This window comes from Microcaecilia unicolor, chromosome 2 (genome assembly GCF_901765095.1).
Source record: "Microcaecilia unicolor chromosome 2, aMicUni1.1, whole genome shotgun sequence".
In the NCBI taxonomy this organism is placed as follows: domain Eukaryota; kingdom Metazoa; phylum Chordata; class Amphibia; order Gymnophiona; family Siphonopidae; genus Microcaecilia; species Microcaecilia unicolor.
Genome location: NC_044032.1, coordinates 67,383,160 through 67,410,407, shown reverse-complemented (window position 1 = coordinate 67,410,407; position 27,248 = coordinate 67,383,160). Strand labels below are relative to the sequence as shown.

Sequence of the window (27,248 nt, the reverse complement as noted above, 5' to 3'; positions counted from 1 at the left end):
ATGATAGAGGTATATAAAATAATGAGTGGAGTGGAACAGGTGGATGTGAAGCGTCTGTTCACGCTTTCCAAAAATACTAGGACTAGGGGGCATGCGATTAAACTACAGTGTAGTAAATTTAAAACAAATCGGAGAAAATGTTTCTTCACCCAACGTGTAATTAAACTCCGGAATTCATTGCCGGAAAATGTGGTGAAGTCGGTTAGCTTAGCAGAGTTTAAAAAGGGGTTGGACGGTTTCCTAAAGGACAAGTCCATAAACCGCTACTAAACGGACTTGGAAAAATCCAAAATCCCAGGAATAACATGTATAGAATGTTTGTACGTTTGGGAAGCTTGCCAGGTGCCCTTGGCCTGGATTGGCCGCTGTCGTGGACAAGATGCTGGGCTCGATGGACCCTTGGTCTTTTCCCAGTATGGCATTACTTATGTACTTATATGATAAATTACATATTAAAAAAAATCACACTGGAAATACAATCAAATTCTTCAACTAGCATCTATCTCAGGTACCCACGTGCTGCTGACTAGAGCCACCAGCACTCACATGGTGTCTGTAATAGGTGGATGTACAGTGTGTAAAAGTGAGCTTCATATTATTTAGTTCTTAATTGGCTCTCATTAAAATATCATTAGAGGCTCTCAGAGAGCAATCAGAGAGAGGCCCGGAGACCTAGGGGTCAATGAAGTAAGCCTGCATTAGAGTAATACACTAATGCTTAGTGCACAGTACCCCCCTCCCCCCCCAAACAAAATGCACTAATAGGTTAGAGTGTATGGGATGCATGCACACACGAGTCTGCCTTATTGTTAACTGAAGATCATGTGCACCAGTTGAAACTAGTACAGACTCGCTTATCCCCATCTACTGGACAAATCCATGTCCTTAATGGACCTCCTTCCAGACCCCCCCCCCCCCCAATCTTCATAATTCCCTCCCAACCCCAAAACATTCCTAGTGGTCCAAGAGGGCCCACCTGGACCCCCACCCCTGACCCCACAAATGATCCTTGTGGTCCAAGTGGGCTGGACTCCTACCCCTGTGCACATTAAAATTTATGAGGGTTGCCTCCATGCTGCCAGCCTGAAAACGATGGTGCCTGATCCCATTTTGTGCATTCAGGATGCACTGTGTGGGGTCAGCTGCCAAATAAGGCTCCCACGTGGTGCATTCTGGGACACAACTTGCAGTGTCAGCATAGGAGGCAACTTTTCAAAATTATTAGGGGTGCTAAGCCCAATGGAAATAACCCCTCCCTGGACACATACAAGGAATTTTCTCAATATTGGGGGTGCTCAAGCACCCACAGAGTCGGCTCCTATGAGTGTCAGTATGCCAAATAATGCAATAATTGCCTTATTTGGCAGATTGACCCCATGCACTGCATCCCAGGATGCACTGTGCAGGTCGGAAGCCGCCATTTTTCAAGACGGAGGCAGAAACAAGTGAACATTGCACCTGACCCCCCCCCCCCCAACTTTAAATGTGGGATTTGGGGATTCTGAAGGGTAGGGGACTGTGAAGTGAGTCACCAGGGAAATCTTCAGGGTGGGGGTTGGCAAGAAAGCCACTGGATCACCAGGGAAAACTTTTGGATGGGAAGGTTGAGGATCAGGGGCAGACCACTGAGCCATCTGGGATGCTTTTGGGGTCATGGGTTTGGACAGCCCATGGGCCACCAGAGACATTTTTAAGATGGGGGATCAGAGGGCTCAGGCCATGGGTCATCTGAGGTGAAGTGCTGCAATTAAGCTCATATGATCCCTTTGCACTGCATCTTTACACAGGCTTTGAGCTGGTAGATGCAGTGTTAAATGTAGAGTAAATAAAAAAGTGGCACAGCTTTTGCATCAGAAGCAATCACTAAATTGATCCACTTTGCAAGTGTTTTGCATGCACACTGCAGTATCCTTTAGCGCAGGTCTTACTTAAGCTTTTCTGGTGCTGCAGGGATTAAGACTAGCAGAGGGAAATTCTGAGTAAACTGCTGGGCTAAAGCACAGCACAGCACAGTTTACTGCATGGGTGGCCAACAGTTGTACCCTTCTCTTCTCAGAGCTGAAATCCCTTAAAAGACCTCTGGTGATGTAACATGTGTTGCCAATTACCCTGCATTTTAACTGCTTACCCCAGATAAATAGTCACTCTTTAAGTGGGATCGCCTGAGTATTTTAGTGTTTTGTTTTGTTCTGAGAGAAGAGGACATTTCTCTGGGTAAGTGACATTATTTTGCTCTGTGCCTGGTAATTTAAAGATTGGGTTTAAAAAGGAACTGTAGGTCTGCCCCAGACAGTATAGCAACACTTCTGTAGTTATCTACTCAATGGTATTCTGCCCTTTGCGGTCTGGCTAAACTATGGAACTGCTCACTCTTGAGTTCATTCTAATCTCTTTAGATTAGAGCATGCAAATTGGCCTCAATGAAAGAAGATGCAGTGGTGGTAGCAGCAAAATGAAATTTAGCATTTGCAGCAGGGACTCCCAACCAGCCCAGTGACTAAGAGGTCCATACTGAAATCTATGCTGTAGAGCCGCATGCTCATGACTGAGTGTGCAGCTTCTATCCTGAGATTAACAAGAAAATATTCCACAGTGATGCAATGAGATGCAAATACAAAATGCACAGAACTTGCATGCTAATCAGGGAAAGCCTGCCAGACATATGCACCAAGGTTACTGTGCATGTATGAAGAAAACAAAACAGTCAGCACACATCTGCGCAAGAACCAGAATATTGTTCTGCACATAAATATTACCCTCACAAAAATGTCTTGCACATCAAATTTTTAAGGGTAATATTTATGCACAGAATAACGTGCAGATGTGTGCTGGTACTTTTGCTTCCTTCGGACGCATGCACAGTGATGCTGCTGTTACCTCTGCACACAGCTTTTACTTCTCTCTTTTAAAGATGCAGGCATTTGCTATGGTTACAGAAAAGAAAAAAACTGGCAGTAAATCCCAAAAGTTGGCATTAAATCCTCTCAGCTAATCCTTTTATGCCACCACAGACCTGGAAGTGAATTTCTCTTGTTGTCACTTGTGGAAATCCCCTATTTACTTCTGTGCATTGCAGGAAAATACCTAATGGGCTCATTTCCATCTATTTTAATATACTGTGTGCATGTGTGTATCGAGCAAGTTAACTTCTGCGCTGAACCCCATTGTGTATTATGCACCCAAACGTGCGTGTGCAATCAGAAGTGAAAGTCAGAAGCAATAATCAGCTTTCCAAAAACCCAGGAGCACATGCAGAAACCTTTCCAGTAGAGCCCATGCTCTACCGCTAAATTATTGCAAGCAAAAAAAATAAATAATACAGTGGCATGCTTTACTCAAAAGCATGCAAATTTGGCAGTAATCTGCAGCTCATTGATAAATGACACCTTTTCTTTCAGTGCCTGATCAGTGATTGGCTCAAGCACTGACAGGAAGGGTGACATTGAAGGAAAAAAAAAATCCAACCTGACAGCTCCCTGACCCAACTTTCTTCAGGGCTCCTAGTAGCCTCACTCCCTCCCTCTCTCCAACCTAACCCGACATGAACCCCCCCATCCCCCAACAGTAAAACAAATAAATTACCTGGTGGTCTGTTACCCCACCCATCCAATCCAACCTCCACCCCCCTCCAAGCCGAACCCCAACATCTACACAAAAGTCCCTGTTGTCTTTCTTCTATGTTTGTGCAGCGCTGCGTACGCCTTGTAGCGCTATAGAAATGCTAATTAGTAGTAGTAGTAGTAGTTAATGTAGTCATTAGCTATCCCACTGCCATACAGGGAAAAAATGTGTATGTCCCATGGTGTGCACAGGGAACTCTGTGCCAGGGCTGGGGCAGCATAGAAGAGTTGGTTGAGAGGAGTGGGTGTAAAGCAGCTCCCCTCCTCTCACTTCAACCCAACCACCCTGCCCTGAGTTTAGCGACCTTCCTCCCTCCCTCTCCCCAAACCAACCCAGCATGACTCCTATCCCCCAACAGTTAAAAAAACAAACAAACAAAAAACCTGGTGGTCTAGTGTGTCCCCCACCCATCCAATAAAATCCCCTGCTCCCAATACCAACCCCAGCATCTACACCAAAGTCCCTGGTGGTCTGATGCTCCCTGACCAGATCTCCCATCACCATTTTTTAAAAGAAAAAATTCCTAGTGTCTAGCCTCACCCCCAATCCTTCCCCAAGCCCCCCAGACCTATACCTCAAAAGAAGCAGGAGCAATGACCACTTATCTTGCCTTTGGCAGTGCCTTGCCCCGCGTGGTGCATCCTGGGATACACTATGAGGTCAACTTGCCATATAAGGGAAAAATTCCATTATATGGTAGACTGGTCCTGCCTGGTGCATCTCAGGATACATTGCGTGGGACAGGGCCCTGTGGGTCTGCAGGGCTTGGGAGGGGCTTGAGGAAGGGTTGGGGTGATGCTAGACAGCAGGGATTTTTTCTTTTAAAAATTGGAGATAGGGATCTGGTCAGGAAGGAGGGAGGGAGCACTAGACTACCAGGGACTTTTGTGTATTTGCTGGGGTTGGGGCCTAGGCAGGTGACTGGATTGGATGGGTGGGGGGACCCACTAGACCACCAGATGTTTTTTCTTTCACTGTTGGGGGATGGGGGTCATGTTGAGTTGGATTGGGGAGAGGGAGGGAGGGAATGGGTCGCTAGACTCGGGGCAGAGCGGTTGGCTAGGAGTCAGAGGAGGGGTGCCCCTTTACACCCACTCCTTTCAACCAACCCCCTCTACGGCTGCCCCAGACCTGGAACAAAGTTTCCCATGCACACCATGGGACACACAACTTTTAATAGGTAATGACTGCATTAACATGCAATTAAATGTAATCTGCAGTAAGGGTTTCTGTGAAAGTTAACTCCGCACTGAAATCCTTCCTGCATTGCTATCCCATGCTAAAACTGTATTATGCCTGCATTAGGGAAGTTTTCTGCATGCACCACCTATTTCAACAACTTCCAACAGGCTGGATCTGGATTTTAAATTTGTTCCACATAAAGTGATGTGGTAGGTGTGTTACTCCACTTTTAAAGGTAATAAATAGAAATAAAACAAAGACATAGAAAAGAAAATAAGATGGTACCTTTTTTATTGGACTAACTTAATACGTTTGTTTTTAATTAGCTTTCGAAGGTAACCCTTCTTCAGATCAGAATTTATTCCAGGAAGGATGAATTTAAGGCAGCGATGGCAGTTTGCGGATATGCTCAGCACACAGAGTATTAAACCTTACTCTGTAAACCAGCACTTTATTTAATTCTAATGACTTACAGTCCTAAACTTTCAATTGCACCCTCGTCATAATAGTCTTCAGTAGTTCACTTTTGTTGTTGTTTACATCGTTATTTGGATCGTTTCAGAAACGTGTATCAAACTCACCAGAATGATTTTATTTCTTTTCTCCATTAGTCTTGAAAGACTGTTTTCTATGAAGTTCATACCACGGGAACTCTCTCATCGCAGAGCACTGGGATTATATAGTCCAGCCTAATTTCATATCATGTTCTCACACTTTTAAATCAGCTTTAACTAGCTGTAGTGTTTAGCTGAGGAAAAATGAGTCCCCAGGGCACGTTTGAGGTTTAGTACTGACATATACACAAAGCAAGTAAGCAATAAAAGGCCGTGCGGAATTCCTGGGCTACCTGCTCGGCATTACGTTTTGCTGGCTGTGGATCCGGGCAGTGGTGGGGGGGGGGGGGGGGGGGGGGGATGTAATGCTGTTTTATTTTTCAAACAATGCTGCAACTGGTTGTCTGGGAGTTGCAGCTTTAAGAAAGAGGCGGATGGCGGCGAAATGACGCAGGAATATTAATGAGCGACTCCTGAAGAAAAATCCCTTTTCCTCCAAGCTCCATGTGTGGTAACGGGCTTGGCTGCCACGCTATTTAAACAGAGGATATACCCAGAAACAAGGAGACTGCAATAAGATCAAACGGGGAGATGCTCCATCAATGAAAACTACTGGGACTGTGAACTTCAGAAACACCTTGACCTAATCACAACCCTGCTACTTTATTCGCAGTCTTTGTATACGCATAACTCTAATCAGTTTGCATTTGTTAATAACTTGGTGGGGGGAAAGACAGGGCTCCGGGAGGAAACTAGGGCAGTGTTAAGTGCAAAATGCCATCCTTTTTACTGTGCATCCTCTCTTCTTTCCTAACTCTGATACCTGTGGCAAAGAGCAACCCAGCGGACGAAGACAAGATCAGCGTGCTAGTGCTTTTGCCTAAAGACAACGTGTATATGTTTTCACTAGCTCGGGTCAAGCCTGCCATCGAATACGCCCTGCATACCTTAAAGGAGAACGGGACGCACTGGTCGGGCTTTAATTTCAAGATTCATTACGAAGACTCGGAATGTGGCAACCGGGCGCTCTTCACGCTGATGGACTTGGCCGTCCAGCAGCAGAAACCCGACGTGATCCTGGGCCCCGTGTGCGAATATGCCGCCGCTTCGGTGGCCAGGATGGCATCCTACTGGAACATCCCCATGATCTCGAGTGGGGCTCTGGCGACCGGCTTTACGCTGAAGAGCAGCGAGTACTCGCATCTCACCAGGGTGTCGCCTACCTACTCCAAGATGGGCGAGATGTTCCTGGCCATGTTCCGCTACCACATGTGGAGCAGAGCTGCCCTCCTGTACAGCGACGACAAGCTGGAGCGCAACTGTTTCTTCACTATAGAGGGGGTCGAGAGGGTCTTCCACGAGGAGGGGTTTCACATGTCCTACTATAGTTTTGATGAAACCAAGCACGTAGATGCTGAAGATATCGTGCAAGCCGTTAGCTCCGATCGAGGTGAGTGAAATTACCCCCGTGTGCCTGGGGGAAACAAAGCCCGGCTGTTGACATTGTGCTGATTCTCGTGCGTGGTATTAGAGGCTACAGCAAAGAAGCCACAGGACCCCAGGAGGCTGACAGTGTATAAAAGCAGCAATATATACATGCAATCATCTTGTTTCCCCCCCCCCCCCCCCCGAATGTAATTGGGAACTTCCGCATAACATGAACGCCCAATATTTTACAAAGTTTATTGTAAGATAGGGATTTTTTTAAAGTTTAAGCTCTGACTTACCTTTTTTGATAGACTACTAAGAGAGAAAAGTTAAATCAAGTCTTTCAACCCTTCTCTATCAATTTAGTAATTTTATATATGAATGGCGTGAAAATTGAAGTCCGTGCAAAATACTGTAGAATTCTGATGTGCATTCATTAGGAAACCTGAAAAATTACTCCAGCGTTTGCACTATTTTCTTTCTGGGGGAAATGCATAGGGTTTAAAAGGATCATGGATTTGATATACCGTAGTGCTTTTAGCAATCACTGAGAGCACTTGCTTTTATGTTGATTCATGCATCTCCCCCCCCCCCCCCCCCCCCCGTTTGCATTCAGTCGAAGAACGGAATTGTTTTTAAAAAGAGCGAGAAGGTGCCCGTATTTAAAAAAAAAAAAGCTTCCGTATATACTGTCCTTTTTATTCCAAGGAAAAAAAATGGCATTTTGTAGGGAATGTAATTAGAATCTGCTGGAATGCATAAAATCTCCCCCTCCCCCCCCCCCCCCCCAGGAGATTAGGCATGCTTTTATAGCTTAAAACTTGCAAAGTATGTATGCAATGTGAGATATTGCAGTCTGTCCGTGAATGATGAATAGATATGTACTCTAGTGCTGAAGTTGATAGCCATACCTAACTCCCTTTGACCATAAAGTTAACTCTAGTGACAAGATTTTACACGTACATGAATAATTGAAAATGCTTTAATTCCTTTGTTTAAAGTCTGAGAAACAGTATTTCTTTTTGAGCATGACATGCATTGAAAATCTGAATATAGGAGCCACAGAAGAAGTCAAACCCCCCCCCCCCAAAAAAAAAAAAAACCATGAAAAACATAGTTACAAAACATTTCACCTCTGGTTTTTCCTACAAAGACGCAGAAGTGTATCAGTCAGAACCACCTGATTTTGCCTTACTGTTCATGAGAATGTACATTACAGTTTGCTCTGGCATGTTCGTGAACACTCCTGCCAGGGCCAGAGTCTAACTAGAAAGACTTTATGCAAAATGTTTTTGAGACATGACTAAACTGTAACAAATTCAACCAAAATTATTTATGCAGATGAGAAATAAAATTTTCGATGCACTCCCTAAGGTCTGCGTATTTCCAGAAATCTTTTTTTAAATATCCAGAATGATCTATGCCCCCCCTCCCAAACTTTGGGGGCCACTTTTTTGCTGCTCCTTGTTGCTGTGTTGTGAACAATAATGTTCACTTTCAGAGGGCTCAGTCATAGTTCACCTTTGCTGTGTAGGGTGAAATGAGTAGCAGCTGAGAGTCGTGAAAGAGAACTGTGTAAGTTAGATATTGATTTGTCTGTGTAATGCTGTCCGTGTGTTCAGTTATACATGAAAGCCACTTTAAAGTTCACTGGATTTCTAGTAATATGTTACATTTTACAGAAGTTAAGAAATATTAAGCCAATTTGTTATAGAGAAGTTGAAAATAGCAGCCCACAGGCTTCTTTTTTTTTGTTTTTTTTTGTTTTCCTGCAGTGTGTTTTTATTATATACCACAGTCACTATGCAAGACTAATCGGATAGTTAGAAAGCTTTACCTATGAAAAGAATGTATAGGCCAGATATGTGCACAAAGAGGTTAAGCAGTTCGTTCAAGGTCACACAGTTTAGCAAGGAGGTTTAAATGGGAGAAGGGGATATCCAGGTTTTATAGTTCTGTGTGTTAACCACTACATAAGTACATAAGTATTGCCATACTGGGAAAGACCAAAGGTCCATCGAGCCCAGCATCCTGTTTCCAACAGTGGCCAATCCAGGTCAAAAAATACCCGGCAAGATCCCAAAATTGTACAAAACATTTTATACTGCTTATCCCAGAAATAGTGGATTTCCCCCAAGTCCATTTAATAACGGTCTATGGACTTTTCTTTTAGGAAGCCGTCCAAACCTTTTTTAAACTCAGCTAAGCTAACCGCCTTTACCACATTCTCTGGCAACGAATTCCAGAGTTTAATTACACGTTGAGTGAAGAAAAAATTTCTCCGATTCGTTTTAAATTTACTACATTGTAGCTTCATTGCATGCCCCCTAGTCCTAGTATTTTTGGAAAGCGTGGACAGACGCTTCACGTCTACCCGTTCAACTCCACTCATTATTTTATAGACCTCTATCACTAGAGATCTATTAATTCAACCCCCACCCCTTTCAAAACAAGAGATAGGTCTTTGTTTAATTTGGATGCTGGTATGAATGTCTAAATCTCCAAATGCTCAGTTGGATTCAACCATACAAGAATTTTGCACAGCAGAGTATCCAGGATGGTCAGATTTCTCTCTGAGCTGGGAATTACAAAGCAGAAAGAATAATTTAGGATCTTTTGCAGGGCTTATTAAATCATAGACAAAAAGGAGGTGGACCTGTGAAGCCAGGAGCAGGAGCAATAGGAGGAAAGGGGCTCAATTAAGGAGCTCCTCTTCCTTGCAGACTGCCTGGAGCAGAACATCTGCTGCTCTGGTTCTGGGGTCTAAAAAGAAGGGGCAGAAGAACTGTGTCCCCAGGTCCTTCAACTCTAAATTGACCTGCAGTCAAAAGACCGAGGCTTATCACACATCTGAAGAAGGCAGACAGCTAATACAACATGCAAGGTTTATTATTTTGCAGACTTAGGTTTAATTCCTATTAGTAACCAAATTCAATGTCTTGTGTTACACAGGTCAACACGTTACCTAATGCCTATGTCACATTGCATTATTTCCATGTGTGTTATTACTAAATTGTAATGCAATGCTTATGCACATCAGCTGAATAACGGAATATTTTAGATTAATCAGCTCAGTAGGTACAGTAATTACATTTACATATACTATTTAGCATTAATACCTAATGGGCAACTATCAACAGCATTAAAAAGGGCAGTGGTTCACCCTTTGCTAAAGGAAAACATCCTTGACGAGGACAAACTTGAAAGTTACAGGTCAGTATTCAACATCCCATTTCTAGGGAAACTCCAGAACAGTGTGTGTTCAACTTAATGACTGGCTAGAAGAGAGAAACTGGCTAAATCCATGTCAATCAGGATTCAGACCCGGTTATGGAACAGAAACAGTCCTTGTATCCCTACTAGATGATCTTCACAGAAACCGAGACAAGGGATTTGCCTCAATGTTAGTACTGCTAAATTTCTCACTAGCTTTTGACACTGTGGGTCATGATATCTTGCTAGCACGACTGACAGAAACAGGTATCAATGGAACAGTACTTGCCTGGTTCAGATCCTATCTATCAGACAGGCAACAATCCATAATGTTTAGCAGCAACTCATCACCATCATGGACACTGACCTGCGGGGTACCACAAGGATCAATACTGTCACCCATTCTGTTCAATATCTACTACAAGCCACTAGCTGAGCTGATTCAGTCAATGGACACTCAGTTCTGCATCTATGTGGACGATGTGCAGTTACTTATACCCACTGAACCTGACTTGCAGCCTTGAATAAACTGATTACCTGCCTAACATCAATTCAAGAATGAGCGAAACACAACAATCTTTGCCTGAGCCCAAGTAAAACCAAGCTTCTCTGAGTCCCTAACACAAGTGGATACATATCTGATATCAAAATCTCTTTTGCGAAGTACAAACTCCCCCTCAAATCACAAGTCAGGAACTTTGGAATACAGTTAGATTCAACACTTACTCTGATTGCCCCAAATCCAAGCAACCTTCAAGAGCTGCTTTAACTATTTGCGACAGCTATGCTGCCTCTCTCCTTACATCGAGAGGGTAAATCTTATCCCAGTTGTGCATACCATGATAACATTGACCAGATTATTGCAATGCACTATATAATGATCAGACTACAAAAGGCCTGCTTCAGCTCTAGTTGATTCAGAATGCAGCAGACTCATAGAAGGTTGCAAGCGATGTGACCACATCACACCATTTTTGCAAAAACTTCATTGGCTACCAGAACAATACAGGACTAAATTTAAAACTCTATGTCTGATCTTCAAGGCCCTCAGTAGAAATGGCCCTGAGTACCTGAAGAATAGGATGATCCTCTACACACCGCAAAGGACACTAAGGTCCTCTCAAGGACTATCACTAACCACACCCTCTCCAAAAGACATTACACTCCTGAAGTCCACTGCAGTCCCCCCTAGGGTGTCCGGTTGGCATCCTGGCATGTCAGGGGGACCAGTGCACTACGAATGCTGGCTCCTCCCACAACCAAAGGGCTTGGATTTGGTCGTTTCTGAGATGGGCGTCCTCAGTTTTCATTATCGCCGAAAATATCAGAAACGACCAAGTCTAAGGACGACCATCTCTAAGGTCGACCTAAATTTCCAGATTTGGGCGTCCCTGACCATATTATCGAAAGGAAAGATGGACGTCCATTTTGTTTTGATAATATGGGTTTCCCCGTCCCTTCACGGGGACGTCCTGCGAGGACGTCCTCAGAAAAACTTGGGCGTCCTTTTCGATTATGCCCCTCATTGTTTATCCACTTAGGGGCAATGACATCAGCCAGATGGCTTGCAGGCATCTCATCTCGATGGCAAATCATGACCTCAGAGTTGTCCGTCCTACTACAGAGAACTGTGCTTTTTTGGTCAGACATCATCCCTCAACTACAGGGGGCGATTCCAGGTTGTGATCCCGAGGAGTAAAGAAGATGAATTGCCAAATTGGGCTGTGGATGGAGCACCTCGGTGGAGTGAAGATCTGGCACAATTGGGCTTCCCCTCTCATTCCAAGAAACTACAGGTAGGATGCAGTTCATCTTTCAGATGTTGCAGAGGACCTGCTCATCAGTGACTTCCAGGAGGCCTTGGAGAGACATTGCTAAAGGGGATTCAATGGGGAAGTGAGAGGGGACCCGGGGAATGTTTCACAACCCCATGTTGTGACAGAGGCACCCAAGCCTAGAAACTTCTAGAGGTGCTGGAACAATGGGAGAAAGGGAGTTTGGCCACTCAAGGCAAGGATAGATGCACCCACTGGTGACGGACTGATCACTTAGCTGGCTCTAATGGCAGGTGGAATGCTAGACCGGTTGTGCAGTCAAAAACAGACATACACTGCGGCCTATCTGAAGAAGGAGATACGGCTGGCTGCTGCATGGACTAGTGAGTCATGCTTCCTAGCTGGAATGGCATGGTGGGGAGAAGCCATCTACAACACAGAACTCGAGGCTCAGGTGCTTCCTAGGGGATTATGATATTGTGTATTAATAAAGCTGTGGCCATTATTCCCAAAGCTTGCTTCATTCCCAGTCATTGTGTGCCTTCCGTACTTGGACCAGGAGCGAGGGTGTGTGCGGCCTGCCTATTTTATAGAATTCGTTGTCAGATAATGTGGTAAAAGCAGTTAGCTTAGCAGAGTTTTAAAAAGGTTTGGATAATTTCCTAAAAGAAAAGTCTATAATCCATTATTAAAATGAACTTGTGAAAATCCACTACTTATTTCTAGGATTAGCAGCATTAAATCTGTTTTACTGTTCTGGGATCTTGCTAGGTACTTGTGACCTGGATTGGCCACTGTTGGAAACACTAGGGACAGAGAAAGAACCTGCATATAATAGCTGTAAACCACTTTGGTCGTACCACAAAACGGCAGTATATGAAATCAATGACCCCTTTACATCTTTTTCTTTAAAGAATATTTGTGAAAATAACATAAAACGCATTTACGTGTAAGATATGATCACTTACACAGGGGGGTATTCCTGATATTGTCTCTAACTGCCCAGACTGAAACTGACTAGTTTGTTGGTGTTCTGAGGTGGAGTTAGGGCAAAGCAGAAGCATAGCCAGGTGATTTTCAGTCTGATAACCAGCTGAGCAACTACATAAAGTTAGCACAGAAAAAACTGTCCTAACTTTATGCAGAGAGTTAACTGATTACCGGTCCGAATATCAGCTGGTGCCCGGTTAACTTCCGGGTCCCAGTCTGAAGTGTTGCCAAACCCCTCCTCCTTTCCAACCCCCCCTAGACTATCCCAAAGTCTCCCTCCAATTCTCTTTCCCTCCCTCTCACCCCCATGATTCTGATCCTTCCTCCCTCAAGCCCCCCCTCCAATTCCAATCTTCTCTCCCTTCCTCCAAACTCCAGAAGCACATTATATCCTCCCTGATTCTGATATCCCCCTCCCAACTCCAAAGGCACATCATTCTCAACCTATTCTTATCCCCCCCAGAAGAAGATCAAGCTTTCCTCCTGATTCTGATTCTCTCGCCCTCCCTCCCAATCCCAGAAGCACATCATATCCCCCAATTCCTATCCCCTTTCCCTCCATTCCCAACAGGAGAAGATCAAGCCCCCCCAAATTCCAATCCCCCTTCCTCCCACCTCCCATGGAGAAGATCAAGCCCTCCCCTGATTCCAGTACCCCTCCCTCCCACCCTCACCCCGGGAAGAGATCATGCTCCTCTGATTCTGCTCTCCCTCTTTCTTACACCCTGAGAGAAGATTGTCCCTCCTACCCCTCTGGAAGCACATATTCCCCTTTTGATCCTCTTCCCAATGAGGCTAGATTCCCCTTCTTAGCCCCCCCACCCAGGTCCATACCCACTGCACCCATTCCTGATAGGCCTCCTCGGGCCTACCTAAAGTCCATAGTGGTCCAGTTGAGATGATGGGGAAGAAGAGAACCCCACTCGTTTCTGCCCCTAGCAGCTGGGAGGAGGATCTAGACTTGTCAGGAGGGGGAGGGGGAGGGAGTGATGGGGATCGCATAAGTTCCGGCAGCCAGCATATAACAAATTAGTACTGGATTTTCAGTGCCAGTTCCTGGATGTGTTCTGGCATTACATATCTGAGACATTCTTTTGACAGCCCAGACCTGTCAAACAAGTGTGGGATGCGCTCAGGCACAATCCTCCCGCACTTCTACCCTATGATCAGAGAGAATAGCATACTTAAATTTGCATGCAATTATCTCTGATCATAGGGGTGGCAAAGCCCCGTGCTGTTTCAGCGCTGTTTTTAGAGCGCTGTTTGGAACAGCGTGGGGTTTTTGATCATCTGCCCATAAGAGACTACCTTGATGACTCATCTTTTCACACACTGACTCAAGCCGTATTAGTTTCAAGGCTTGATTACTGTAACTCTAGCTATACAGGAATAACAATGTGTAATCTAAAACAATTACAAACACTTCAAAATATAGCTATCTGCCTTCTATATTGGGCATGTCGATTTGATTCTGCAAACCCATTACTCATGAATGAACTACCACTGGCTCCCCATTCAGTATATAGTACAATTTAAAGTTCTAGTCCTTACACACAAGGCAATTCATACTGACATCCCTTCATACAACCGATGAGATTACTATATTCTCTGAACATAAACACACTACCACCACTATCATTGGCTAGAGCTTTCTTTTTTTATAGCACCAAGTATCTGGAACGCTTTCCCGGAACCTCTTAAAGCTGAATCCATTCATAAAAGATTTAGGACCCTTTTAAAAACCTAGCTTGAAGGAGGACGTTCTGCCATACAATAAGATGGAATTATCTGTGTTTTGAATGACCTAATACACTTCCTGGTTGAGTGTGTGATTGCTAGATGTAGTATATATATATGACCTGGTTTTGAATTATGATTAGGTAATGAGTAGAATAAAACAAAACACAGAAAAGAAAATATTATGATACTAGTAAAAGAGGCCCGTTTCTGGGCGAAATGAAACGGGCACTAGCAAGGGGACTGGAGAGAAACGTTTCGAGTGTGCGCACCCACTGCAGCCCCTTTCCAGCCCTATGGAGGTCGTCAGTACCGCTGCTCCCCCCTGTTCGCGCGGCGACGCACGTAACATACCAGGGCAAACAGGATCTGCACGTTTCATTCCGTGGCGTTTTGGAAGGTCGTGTCGGGCGCCATTTGTGTATCGCCGGCGCACTGGGAGGTGATTGTCAGGCAGGGCCAAGGGTTGCGTTCCTGTTGTTCATGTGAAAACGGCTGTGGGCGTCACGGATTGAGCGAAATGGCTCCGCCCCGGACGTCACGACATTTGACGCGAGGGCGTGACAGACAGACAGGGTGAGTGGAGAGGCTTCACCACCATGAATCCACGAACCCTTCACGGAAGTTGTAGGATCTTGGGGCCTCAATGGAACGTTCAGGTAGCAAATTATGTCTGGAAGGGGCGTGGCTGAGGGCGGGTGTATGAGTGACAGTGAGAGTGAGTGGTGCTGACAGGGTGCAACAGTACAGGGCTTCAGTGTTTCCCTGCCACACTGTGAGCTTCAGAATTGGAGGTGAGAATTATTAATATAGATCTTTTTTATTGGATTTTTATGGTTTATAGTGGGATAGACAATTCAGATTCTTTTTAAGTCTGGTCTGGTGGGTGTCAAAATATTTCATCATTTTTACTTCAAAGGTCTTACGTTCCTTGGCAAGAATACTAAAAGAAAATTTTAAGACAATCCGGGAACGTAAGACCTTTTGAAGTCAAAAAGATGAAATATTTTGACACCCACCAGACCGGACTTAACAAAGATCTGAATTTTCTATCCCACTATAAACCATTAAATTGCACTGCTTTGTCACCCTCTGATCACCATCCGGTCTCTCTCTCTGTCTCTCACCCATCCAGCTCTCCCTGTTTCTCACCTAACCTACCCCACACTCTTCCTGTGTGACTGTCAATGGAATGAATGCTTTTGTGTTTCACTTATATATTCTGATCTAAGGAAGAAGGGTTACCTTTGAAAGCTAATCAACAAAATGCATTGCTAGTCCAATAAAAAGATATCAACTTATTTTCTTTTCTGTTTTATTTCTATTCATTACCTTTAAAAGTGGACTAACACAGCTCCACACCACTTTACTCAAGAATTATGATTAAATATGGGGGTGTGCTTTGGTATCAATGGTTAGGTTCTTTAGATGACTAAAAAATGGAAGTTTTGTTTCCTTTCTTTTATGAATTTTATTCATTGTAAACTGTTCTGACATGTTTGTTGAGAATGGTATATCAAACACTAGTAAACCATAATAAAAAATTTACATATTTGAAGTCTGTATAATTTTTAAGAGCATATAATTTGAGAAGCACAATGTACTGCCAGTCCATCTCTGTAATGAGATCCATATATAGGGGTATGTTTACTAAGGCACTTTAGCGTTTTTAATGCACCTTTAAAGTTAAGGTGCATTAAATGCTAATGCGCCAATTTTGACACGCATTAAAAACACTAATGTGCCTATAGCGTGCCTTTGTAAACACAGGCGATAGAAAACAAGCATTGTCTGAACATGGTAGCATTCATAGGTATACAAAAATTTATACACGGGTGCAAACCTTCTTGAGTTATAGTCAAATAAGTATAAGTACGTAAGTACATAAGCATAAGCATCACCATGCTGGGATAGACCAAGGGTCCATCGAACCCAGCACCCTGTCACTGACAGCAGCCAAAAGAACAAGCAATTTGTCCCGCCCATCCTAGAAATACTGTATTATTCCCTCGTCCATTCAATAACATTCTATGGCTTTTTCCTCCAGGAAACCGTCCAACCCTTTTTTGACGTCCGCTAAGTTAACCGCCTTAACCACTTTTTCCGTCTGCGAATTCCAGAGTTTAACTACGTGTTGAGTGAAGAAAAATTTTCTCCGATTTGTTTTAAATTTACCACACTGCAGCTTTGTCGCATGCCCCCTTGTCCTACTATTTTTGGAAAGCGTAAACAGATGCTCCACATCGACCTGTTCCATTCCACTCATTTTCTTATAGACCTCTATCATATCTCCCCTCAGCCGCCTTTTCTCCAAGCTGAAGAGCCCCAGCCTATCCTGATAGGGAAGTTGTCCCATCCCCTGTATCATCTTTGTCGCCCTTCTCTGCACCTTTTCCAATTCCACTATGTCTTTTTTGAGGTGCAGCGACCAGAATTGAACACAATACTTGACCTTTTGGGTCAGTCCTGGTTTTACATCTCAGAGTAGTGTGGGATTTGTAGTGTGTGGTCCTGCCCATTGAAATCAGTGCTGCAAATCTCATTATGCAACAGGATGAGGTGGTCAGAGATCCAGGACTGTCCCGGAATCTCTGCCCTGGAGCTGCGTGATGTGGCATCCCTTGATAACCCTAAAATTATACTGAGCACATTGCAGGCACAAGAACGCAGATTTCAAATATGAAAGCAACTTAAGCCTGGGACTATAAGAAAATGAATAAAAAATACATGGCGAATGAAGAATGAAAGTAAACAATGAATGAGTGGGAAAGGGTATAACTAAAACCATGGAATGCTGGTATGATTGTACGTTGGCTATCACTGTTATGTGTCTGGTATATTTGAACTATTTTAATTCTTGCAACTTGTTTCTCACAGGTCTCCCACTTAGCCATCTCTCTCCTCTTCAATCTGTTCAAAATTCTGCTGCACGACTAATATTCCGCCAGTGTCGTTATGCTCATATTAGCCCTCTCCTCAAGTCACTTCACTGGCTTCCTATCCGTTTCCGCATACAGTTCAAACTCCTCTTATTGACCTATAAGTGCATTCACTCTACAGCTCCTCAGTACCTCTCCACTCTCATCTCTCCCTACATTCCTCCCCGGTAACTCCATTCACTGGGTAAATCTCTCTTATCCGCACCCTTCTCCTCCACTGCTAACTCCAGACTACGTTCCTTTTATCTTGCTGCACCATATGCCTGGAATAGACTTCTTGAGCCTGTTCGTCAAGCTCCATCTCTGGCCGTCTTCAAATGTAAGCTAAAAGCCCACCTTTTTGATGCTGCTTTTAACTCCTAACCCTTATTCACTTGTTCAGAACCCTTATTTTATCATCCTCACTTTAATATTCCCTTATCTCTTGTTTGTCCTGTTTGTCTGTCCTAATTAGATTGTAAGCTCTGTCAAGCAGGGACTGTCTTTTCATGTTCAAGTGTACAGCGCTGCATACGTCTAGTAGCGCTATAGAAATGATAAGTAGTAAGTAGTAGCGATACAACGGCAGAATAATATCTTTATTTTTGTTTTCAATGCCTTTCCTAATGATACCCAACATTCTATTTGCTTTCCTAGCCACATCAGCACATTAAGCATACGTTTTCAACGTATCATCAATAACTACCATGCCATAGCAAATAGAGGGCTTCTTTTACAAAGCCATGCTAGCGATTCCTGTGCGGCAAATAGAGAGGAAACCCATAGGAATCGAATGGGCTTCTTCTCATTTGCCGCAATGAAAATTGGCAGCGTGGCTTCGTAAAAGAGGCCCAGAATTTTTACAGCATGAGATAAAATGCCACCGGCAGAGGCAGAATTTCTCCAGATAGTTATCAACATGACATAAGAAAATTTGCAGTGCTGACGCCTTCGCATTTTAACTGGATGCACTTCTTGACTTAAAGCAACGTAGGATAGACAACCCTTTCAGAAGCTATGCATATTTGACTATGAAATAAGTATTAAGCGAGGGGAAAATGCAGTTGTTTGCTTAAGCTTTTGTGTGTTTGCTGAATGGGTTTTGTCACATTAAATTATGTATGTACTGATTGTGATCCACCAAGGATTTTTAGATTGTGTGGGGTGCAAGCTTTTTTTTTTTTGAGTAATCTTTTTATTAATAACAAATAGAGCATTCCAATACAAAGAAAAAACAAATACAAAGTTCAGGCTTGTAGCGCAATCAAATGACTCATCCACATCACTTTTTTTCCCCACACTTTTACTATTTGATGTTTACTTATTTATTTATTTTAATACTTGCTGTATCAAAGAGATGTATAGAGCAAGTTTTAAAATAAATAAATAAGTAAACATCAAATAGTAAAAGTGTGGAAAAAAAAAGTGATGTGGATGAGTCATTTGATTGCGCTACAAGTGCTTGCAATGGACAATTTTCACATGCTTAAATCTGTTATTGCCCAAAGAGCCATTTTTTGCTTGAAGGGAAGAGGTTCAGCTATTTTGTGTTTATGCATTTTACTAGAAGAGAAGTCAGCAAAGGCATTTTCTTGTTTGTAATTGGACTCCTGGAAAGCGGACATAATCACTACTGACAGTGTCTTCAGGCTAGGATTTTACGGTGCCAACTAATGAAAGATTAAATAGAAAATGAATAGGACCAACTGAGAGGAGCAAAGAAAAAAAAAGAGACACACACACACACACGAGTACTGTAGTATTTTAGAAACTTGAAGATTCCTGGCTTTCAGCTCTCTTTGGAGGGGGGGGAGGCTTTCCTCTTCTGTTGTGCCTGTGGCAGTACTTGTTAGTGAATGGGGCCCCTTCATTCTCCAAGAGATACAATGGCTTGGTTTGAAGCACTAAAAAGTATGCCGAGAGCAACAGAGTGAGAGAGCAATGCTTGAAGTTGTATGAAACATAACAGGAAGATCTAGAGAAACAAGATCGGTGATGATGGAACTATTAAGTGAGCACGTTCAGTTCATTTAATTCTGTGTTCTGTTTGATCACTGTAGGAAAGAGGAGTAAACATTTTTGCTTCAGAGAATATAAGATGTATAGCAAAGAAGAACTGATTTAGTATACAACAAATGTTAAGGCATGGTCCTATAGCTCAAACGAAGATGAGAGGCCATCCCTTAAGCAACCCTACAATATAGAACTGTTTCAATTAGCTTCAGAATAAGTCTCCTAAAAAGTAAAATGTGATTCCAAGCCAGTCAAGGGACCTGTTTTTAATAAAACCACTTGTTGGCAATGTGCACATGCAGTTTTCAGGTTTAAATCTTAACCTGATATTCAATCAAAAAGCCTGTACAATTTTTTTCTTTTTTGATCTGGGACTATTATGAAAATAAGGAATACATGTAGGCCTTAAATTGTGTCAAATGAGTTTGTAAGCTACATCCATGATGCATGCATACATTTCAAAATCATTTGTAAATTGCTTGCTTCTAGGAGTGTCTTTTTATAATGCAGCCGCATGTTGTAAGAGTGTTTTTAGTAGTGTACCATGGGTCTTCAGTGCCAGAGGACCAGTGTTTACATTTATGCCTCTCCCCTCCCCCCAACACTGACCACATCACAAATGCACTGTTTTTGTTTTTTGACCTTCCAGTTCCACCTCCAGCACCTCCTCAGGCTGGTTCTCAGAGGCCACGACCCCCTCCCAGCCTTCTGTTGGTGTGCCACTGCTTGTTTTTCTAAAATTCCACGTAAGCTCCTTTGAGCAGGGACCGTCCTTCTTTGTTTAATTTGTACAGCGCTGCATAACCCTAGTAGCGCTCTAGAAATGTTAAGTAGTAGTAGTAGTAGTAGTATTTGCCTAAAATGGGGCAAGACGTTGTCATTAAACAAGTTGCAGACACGGCCTGCAACAGCTTTGTCTGGGTGATGTTTCTCCACAAACACCTGCACTTTACTCCACATGGAGAAGATGTTCTTAATCTCTGAAGAAGGCACATTCTCTCCTGTTTCTTCCTCCTTATCCGAAGCAACTTCTTCATCTGCCGTCTGTTGCACTTCTAGTTGAAGGTCTTGCAGCTCTTCAGTGGTGAGTTCTTCACGGTGGTCATCCACCAACTCTTCCACATCTTCACCACTCACCTCCAAACCCATGGATCTACCCAAATGAACAATTGACTGCACAACATGTGTAGAGTCATCAGGTGAAGGATCATTCCTTTCTGAATCTCTCTCATGCACACATCCCGGCCATAATTTCTTCCAGCCACAGTTTATCGTCCTGGATGTCACTCCCTGCCAAGCCTTATCTATGAGGCTGATGCAGTTGAGAATGTTGAAATGGTTTTTCCAGAACTCTGTTAAGGGCAATTTTGTATTTGATGTCACCTCAAAGCACCTTTGAAACAATGCTTTTGTGTACAGTTTCTTGAAATTGGAAATGACATTCTGGTCCATGGGCTGGATGAGTGGTGTGGTATTAGGGGGCAAGAACTTCACAGTGATAAAACTGAACTGCTCCAACAGTGCATCTTCCATACCTGGAGGATGTGCAGGAGCATTGTCCATTAACAGGAGGCACTTAAGGGGCAAATGATTTTCCTGGAGGTATTTTTTCACACTCGGGTCAAACACTTCATTCATCCACTCAATGAAAATTGTCCTCATGACCCATGCTTTCTTGTTTGCCCTCCACATCACACACAATTTACTTTTGATCACATTGTTTCTGCTAAATACTCTAGGAATTTCTGAATGGTACACCAGTAAGGGCTTCACTTTACAATCACCACTAGCATTACCACACAACAAAAGAGTATGCCTATCTTTCATAGGTTTATGTCCTGGCAGTTTCTTTTCCTCCTGTGTAATGAACGTTCTCTTTGGCATTTTCTTCCAAAACAGGCCAGTTTCATCACAGTTGAAGACTTGTTGGGGGATGAATCCTTCAGCCTTTACATAATCTTTGAATTCAGACACAAATTTTTCAGCACCAGACTTGTCCGAACTCGCAGCTTCTCCGTGCCAACATTGTGTATGCCAGTGCACCTCTTGAATTTTTCGAACCAGCCTCTGCTAGCCTTAAAATCACTTAGTGCAGTAGTACTCGTCCCAGGCATTTTCTTAATGAGATCGGCATACAACAGTCTGGCCTTTTCACATATGATGGCCTCAGAAACAGAATCGCCATCTGTTTTTGATTGATCCAGATCAATAGTAACTGTTCCACATCTTCAATTGTTTGTGATCTCTGTTTTGTTAACACATTCACACCTTTTGCTACTTTTGCCTCCTTTATCGCTTCCTTTTTCGCCATGATTGAACTTATCATGGATGGTGACTTCCCGTACATGCGGCCGATTTCAGGAATCTTAATGCCGCTCTCGTATTTTTCAATTTGAAGCAGCAGTGTGATCCCACAACCAGTAGTGTTGGCAAAATGACGAAATGTTTTCATCAAACAGCAGGCAATTTGAGACAGCAGTATGATCCCACAACCAGTGTTGGCAAAACGACGCCCTAGAAGAACTCCCCAGAAGAACGACACGTGAGAACACAAAATTAGCAGCGTTGGCACGCCGATGAATTCTGAAGTGACAAATGAAAACCGAGACAAAATTTTCGCCAAAAAAATCGACGAAAACCGAAACCGACAAAATCTGAAGTCAACGAAAACTGAGGTTTCGCTGTATTCACTTATATCATTTGTCTTAATTTCTCCATAGTTATCTTTAGATTAAATTAATACTTAGCTTTTCAGCCACTGTAGATAATGTACGGTGGAGACCCAATATCACCGACATAGATCCATGTTTCGCTAGATGCTGTTTCAAGGTAGTCTCCTGCAGATTGAATCATAAAGGAACACTTAAGACTCACTAATATGCAGATTCTAACGCCCCGAAGTATAATCAAGTGAGAGCTAATCTAACCTATTTTTTTGTCAGCGGTTTCAACATAGCCGCTAAACATTTCAAAGGAAGCTTATATAGCCGCAATATCAATACGTCATCTCCAGCAACAATCAAACTTCCGGCCTGAATGGCTGATAAGAGTTATACCTTAGTATAACTCTTGCCTGACCAGTTTACTTCAATTCTTTGAAGGAGTAAACAAACATGTGGACAAAGGGGAGCCGGTTGATATTGTGTATCTGGATTTTCAAAAGGTGTTTGACAAGGTACCTCATGAAAGGCTACAGAGGAAATTGGAGGGTCATGGGATAGGAGGAAAAGTCCTATTGTGGATTAAAAACTGGTTGAAGGATAGGAAACAGAGAGTGGGGTTAAATGGGCAGTATTCACAATGGAGAAGGGTAGTTAGTGGGGTTCCTCAGGGGTCTGTGCTAGGACTGCTGCTTTTTAATATATTTATAAATGATTTAGAGATGGGAGTAACTAGCGAGGTAATTAAATTTGCTGATGACACAAAGTTATTCAAAGTCGTTAACTCGCGACAGGATTGTGAAAAATTACAGGACCTTACGAGACTGGGAGACTGGGCGGCTAAATGGCAGATGACGTTTAATGTGAGCAAGTGCAAGGTGATGCATGTGGGAAAAAAAGAACCCGAATTATAGCTACGTCATGCAAGGTTCCACGTTAGGAGTTACAGACCAAGAAAGGGATCTGGGTGTTGTCGTCGATAATACGCTGAAACCTTCTGCTCAGTGTGCTGCTGCGGTTCGGAAAGCGAATAGAATGTTGGGTGTTGATCCAAGATGGCTGCGCCCTGCTAAGACGCCCTAGACCTCGCTCCTACGATGCCTAAACGCCGTGGGAAAATCGCGGGCAGAGCTTCCCCGCATTTACCCTCGTTACCTGGTCCTTTGGATCGATTCATGAGGCCACGGGAAGTTATACAAGAAGGCGGAACGCCTCCGATTGGGAACGCCGGCGAACGGGAGACTTTGGCTTCCCCCGGACTGGAAACTACCTTAAGCCCCGCTGCACGCACTCCTCCTCCTCAACCGCTTGGCGCCAGTTCCTTCCTCTTTGACCCGACGGGGTCTCCCTCGGAAGGAGCAGGGGACCCGAAAGAACCTCGGGGAGAAGCGTCTCTACCATCGGGGGAAGGAATGGAGGGAAGTTTGCCCATATCATCATCATTTATTGAGGAGAGAGAAACTGAGGGTCGAAGTGCAGCAGATTTACAGTCTTCAGTAAGGTTTGAACTTCCTAAAGAGTTAGTAGCCAAGCCAAAGAATGTGACTTTAGACACTTTGTGGGATTTAATGTCCAACCTGGGACAATGTTTCCTTAAGCAAAATGAAGAGTTTTTGCCTAGAGTAAAGACTATTGAAAGTGACCTGAAAAAAAAAGAGGAAGAGTTTAAAATTTTAAATGAGAAAATGGAAAAAATTGACCAAAGGGTTATGAAGACGGAAACGTTACAAACTTTGATGGTAAAAGAAGTAACTAATCTCAGGCGTAAATCAGAGGCTTTTGACAATTATACTAAAAATCATAACCTGAGATTCGTTAACTTCCCTAGGATTCCAAATGTTTTTCCTCTTGATATGTTGAAACGCTATTTTCGTGAAAATTTGAATGTTCAGGAAAAGGACTTTCCACCCTTATCCCAAGTTTATTATGTCCCAGAAAGGAACTTGAATCAAGAGACTGAAAAACCTATTGATGTTTCTCTTTTGCTTGAGACTTCTGACTCTGAATTGGTCACAGCCGCTACTTTGGTGGCGACTGTTGCCCTACTTCCTGATAAGAATTGGATCTTCCGCCTTTTTTTCCGTAATAAAGAGAATCCCTTTTTGGGTCTCAAAATATTGTTATTTCCTGATGTCTCCAAGGAGACACGTCGACGGAGGAAACAATTCTTACTCCTTAAGCCAGAAATTTTGCACTTGGGGGGTGTCTTCTTTTTAAGGTACCCCTGCAAGTGCATAGTAAGGCTGGGGGGGAAGAAATATGTATTTACTGAACCTGAACATCTGTCAGCATTATTAGCCTCAGTTAAAATGGAGAATGCTTCAAAGAATAATGTATAATTTCTTAGCAGAGAATGATTTACCTGGCAACTTTTTTCCTATATTATTTCTCCCCTTAGATTACCTGATATCTTGGATCTCCCATTATGGACTTGAGTGTCGTATAAATTTGAAAGTGTATAGATTTATATGCTTGTTTTTGAGAAATATTTTCCTTTTACAATAGTTCCTACTTATACGATACTTTCCTAAGCAAGATGTTTCTTGTAAATATTGTTTAAATGAATAAAAGATAAATAAAAAAAAAGAATGTTGGGTGTTATTAGGAAAGGTATGGAAAACAGGTGTGAGGATGTTATAATGCCGTTATATCGCTCCATGGTGCGACCGCACCTTGAGTATTGTGTTCAATTCTGGTCGCCGCATCTCAAGAAAGATATAGTGGAATTGGAAAAGGTGCAGCGAAGGGCGACTAAAATGATAGCAGGGCTGGGATGACTTCCCTATGAAGAAAGACTAAGGAGGCTAGGGCTTTTCAGCTTGGAGAAGAGTCGGCTGATGGGAGACATGATAGATGTATATAAAATAATGAGTGGAGTGGAACAGGTGGAAGTGAAGCATCTGTTCACGCTTTCCAAAAATACTAGGACTAGGGGGCATGCGATGAAACTACAGTGTAGTAAATTTTAAACAAATCGGAGAAATTTTTTCTTCACCCAACGCGTAATTAAACTCTGGAATTCATTGCCGGAGAACGTGGTGAAGGCAGTTAGCTTGGCAGAGTTTAAAAAGGGGTTGGACAGTTTCCTGAAGGACAAGTCCATAAACCACTACTAAATGGACTTGGGAAAAATCCACAATTCCGGGAATAACATGTATGGAATGTTTGTACGTTTGGGAAGATTGCCAGGTGCCTTTGGCCTGGATTGGCCGCTGTCGTGGACAGGATGCTGGGCTCAATGGACCCTTGGTCTTTCCCAGTGTGGCATTACTTATGTACTTATGTATACTATATTAATTAATGGCAGTTAGGTGCACAAATGCAGGTATTCTATAACACCGTGACTAAATTCTAGGAACACCACTGCCCCACCCATGGCCCTCCTATGGCCACACCCCCTTTGGCGCTGTGTGCTATGACATTTAGGTGTACATATCACAGTATAGGGTGTAAGGCAGATGCGAACGTCACTACTAATTACTGTCAATAATTATAGGCCTGATGCTCAAAGCAAACCAGGCTTGCAATGTTTCATTTAGTCAGTCTCTGCTCAGTTGTGCGGTGGTGGCTAAGAAAGCAAATAGAATGTTAGGTATTATTAGGAAAGGAATGGAAAACAAAAATGAGGATGTTATAATGCCTTGTATCGCTCCGTGGTGCGGCCGCACCTCAAATATTTTGTACAATTCTGGTCACCGCATCTCAAAAAAGATATAGTGGAAATAGAAGAGGTACAGAGAAGGGTGACGACAATGTTAAAGGGGATGGAACAACTTCCCCATGAGGAAAGGCTAAAGTGGCTAGGGCTCTTCAGCTTGGAGAAAAGATGGCTGAGGGGAGATATGATAGAGGTCTGTCGTTTCTTTCTTTACAACATCCGTAAAATCCGCCCCTTTCTTTCCGAGCACTCTACCAAAACCCTCATCCACACCCTTGTCACCTCTCGTTTAGACTACTGCAATCTGCTTCTTGCTGGCCTCCCACTTAGTCACCTCTCCCCTCTCCAGTCGGTTCAAAACTCTGCTGCCCGTCTCGTCTTCCGCCAGGGTTGCTTTACTCATACTACCCCTCTCCTCAAGACCCTTCACTGGCTCCCTATCCGTTTTCGCATCCTGTTCAAACTTCTTCTACTAACCTATAAATGTACTCACTCTGCTGCTCCCCAGTATCTCTCCACACTCGTCCTTCCCTACACCCCTTCCCGTGCACTCCGCTCCATGGATAAATCCTTCTTATCTGTTCCCTTCTCCACTTCTGCCAACTCCAGACTTCGCGCCTTCTGTCTCGCTGCACCCTACGCCTGGAATAAACTTCCTGAGCCCCTACGTCTTGCCCCATCCTTGGCCACCTTTAAATCTAGACTGAAAGCCCACCTCTTTAACATTGCTTTTGACTCGTAACCACTTGTAACCACTCGCCTCCACCTACCCTCCTCTCTTCCTTCCCGTTCACATTAATTGATTTGATTTGCTTACTTTATTTATTTTTTGTCTATTAGATTGTAAGCTCTTTGAGCAGGGACTGTCTTTCTTCTATGTTTGTGCAGCGCTGCGTACGCCTTGTAGCGCTATAAAAATGCTAAATAGTAGTAGTAGTAGTAGTAATGAGTGGAGTGCAACAGGTAGATGTGAATCGCTTGTTTACTCTTTCCAAAAGTAGTAGGACTAGGGGGCAAGCAATGAAGCTACAAAGTAGTACATTTAAAATGAATCGTAGAAAATATTTCTTCACTCAATTTGTAATTAAACTCTGGAATTCATTGCCAGAGAATGTAGTAAAAGCAGTTAGCTTAGCATGGTTTAAAAAAGGTTTGGATAGCTTCCTAAAAGAAAAGTCCATAAACCATTATTAAAATGGACTTGGGGAAAATCCACAGCTTATTTCTAAGATAAGCAGCATAAAATGTATTGTACTTTTTTTGGGATCTTGCCAGGTACTTGTAACCTGGATTGGCCACTGTTGGAAACAGGATGCTGGGCTTGATGTATATTGATACCGGTTTTGTTCCGTCCTTCTGTTTCTAGATATTTTCAATATATTTTACACTTGTTTTATATAATTTCTTGTGATAGGGGTTCTAACCAGACAGATATATATATTTTGTTTTTTATATATTCGTTTTTTGTTTGGTCTGCCAGCCTTTATATTTGTCTGGTT

General features: G+C 43.1%; 1 protein-coding gene across 3 annotated transcripts in view; it reads left to right on the top strand.

Moving 5' to 3' along the window:
• The first annotated feature begins 5,869 nt into the window (after positions 1-5,869).
• NPR3 (natriuretic peptide receptor 3) overlaps positions 5,870-27,248 on the top strand; it is a 165,093-nt gene continuing 143,714 nt past the window's right edge. For all 3 annotated transcript variants that reach the window (XR_003940972.1, XM_030193008.1, XM_030193007.1), the window contains exon 1: positions 5,870-6,807. Coding sequence is in view for 2 of the 3 variants with exons in the window: in XM_030193008.1 (XP_030048868.1) it covers positions 6,132-6,807 (676 nt within the window). In the remaining variant the exon portion in view is untranslated. The remainder of the gene's footprint in view (positions 6,808-27,248) is intronic.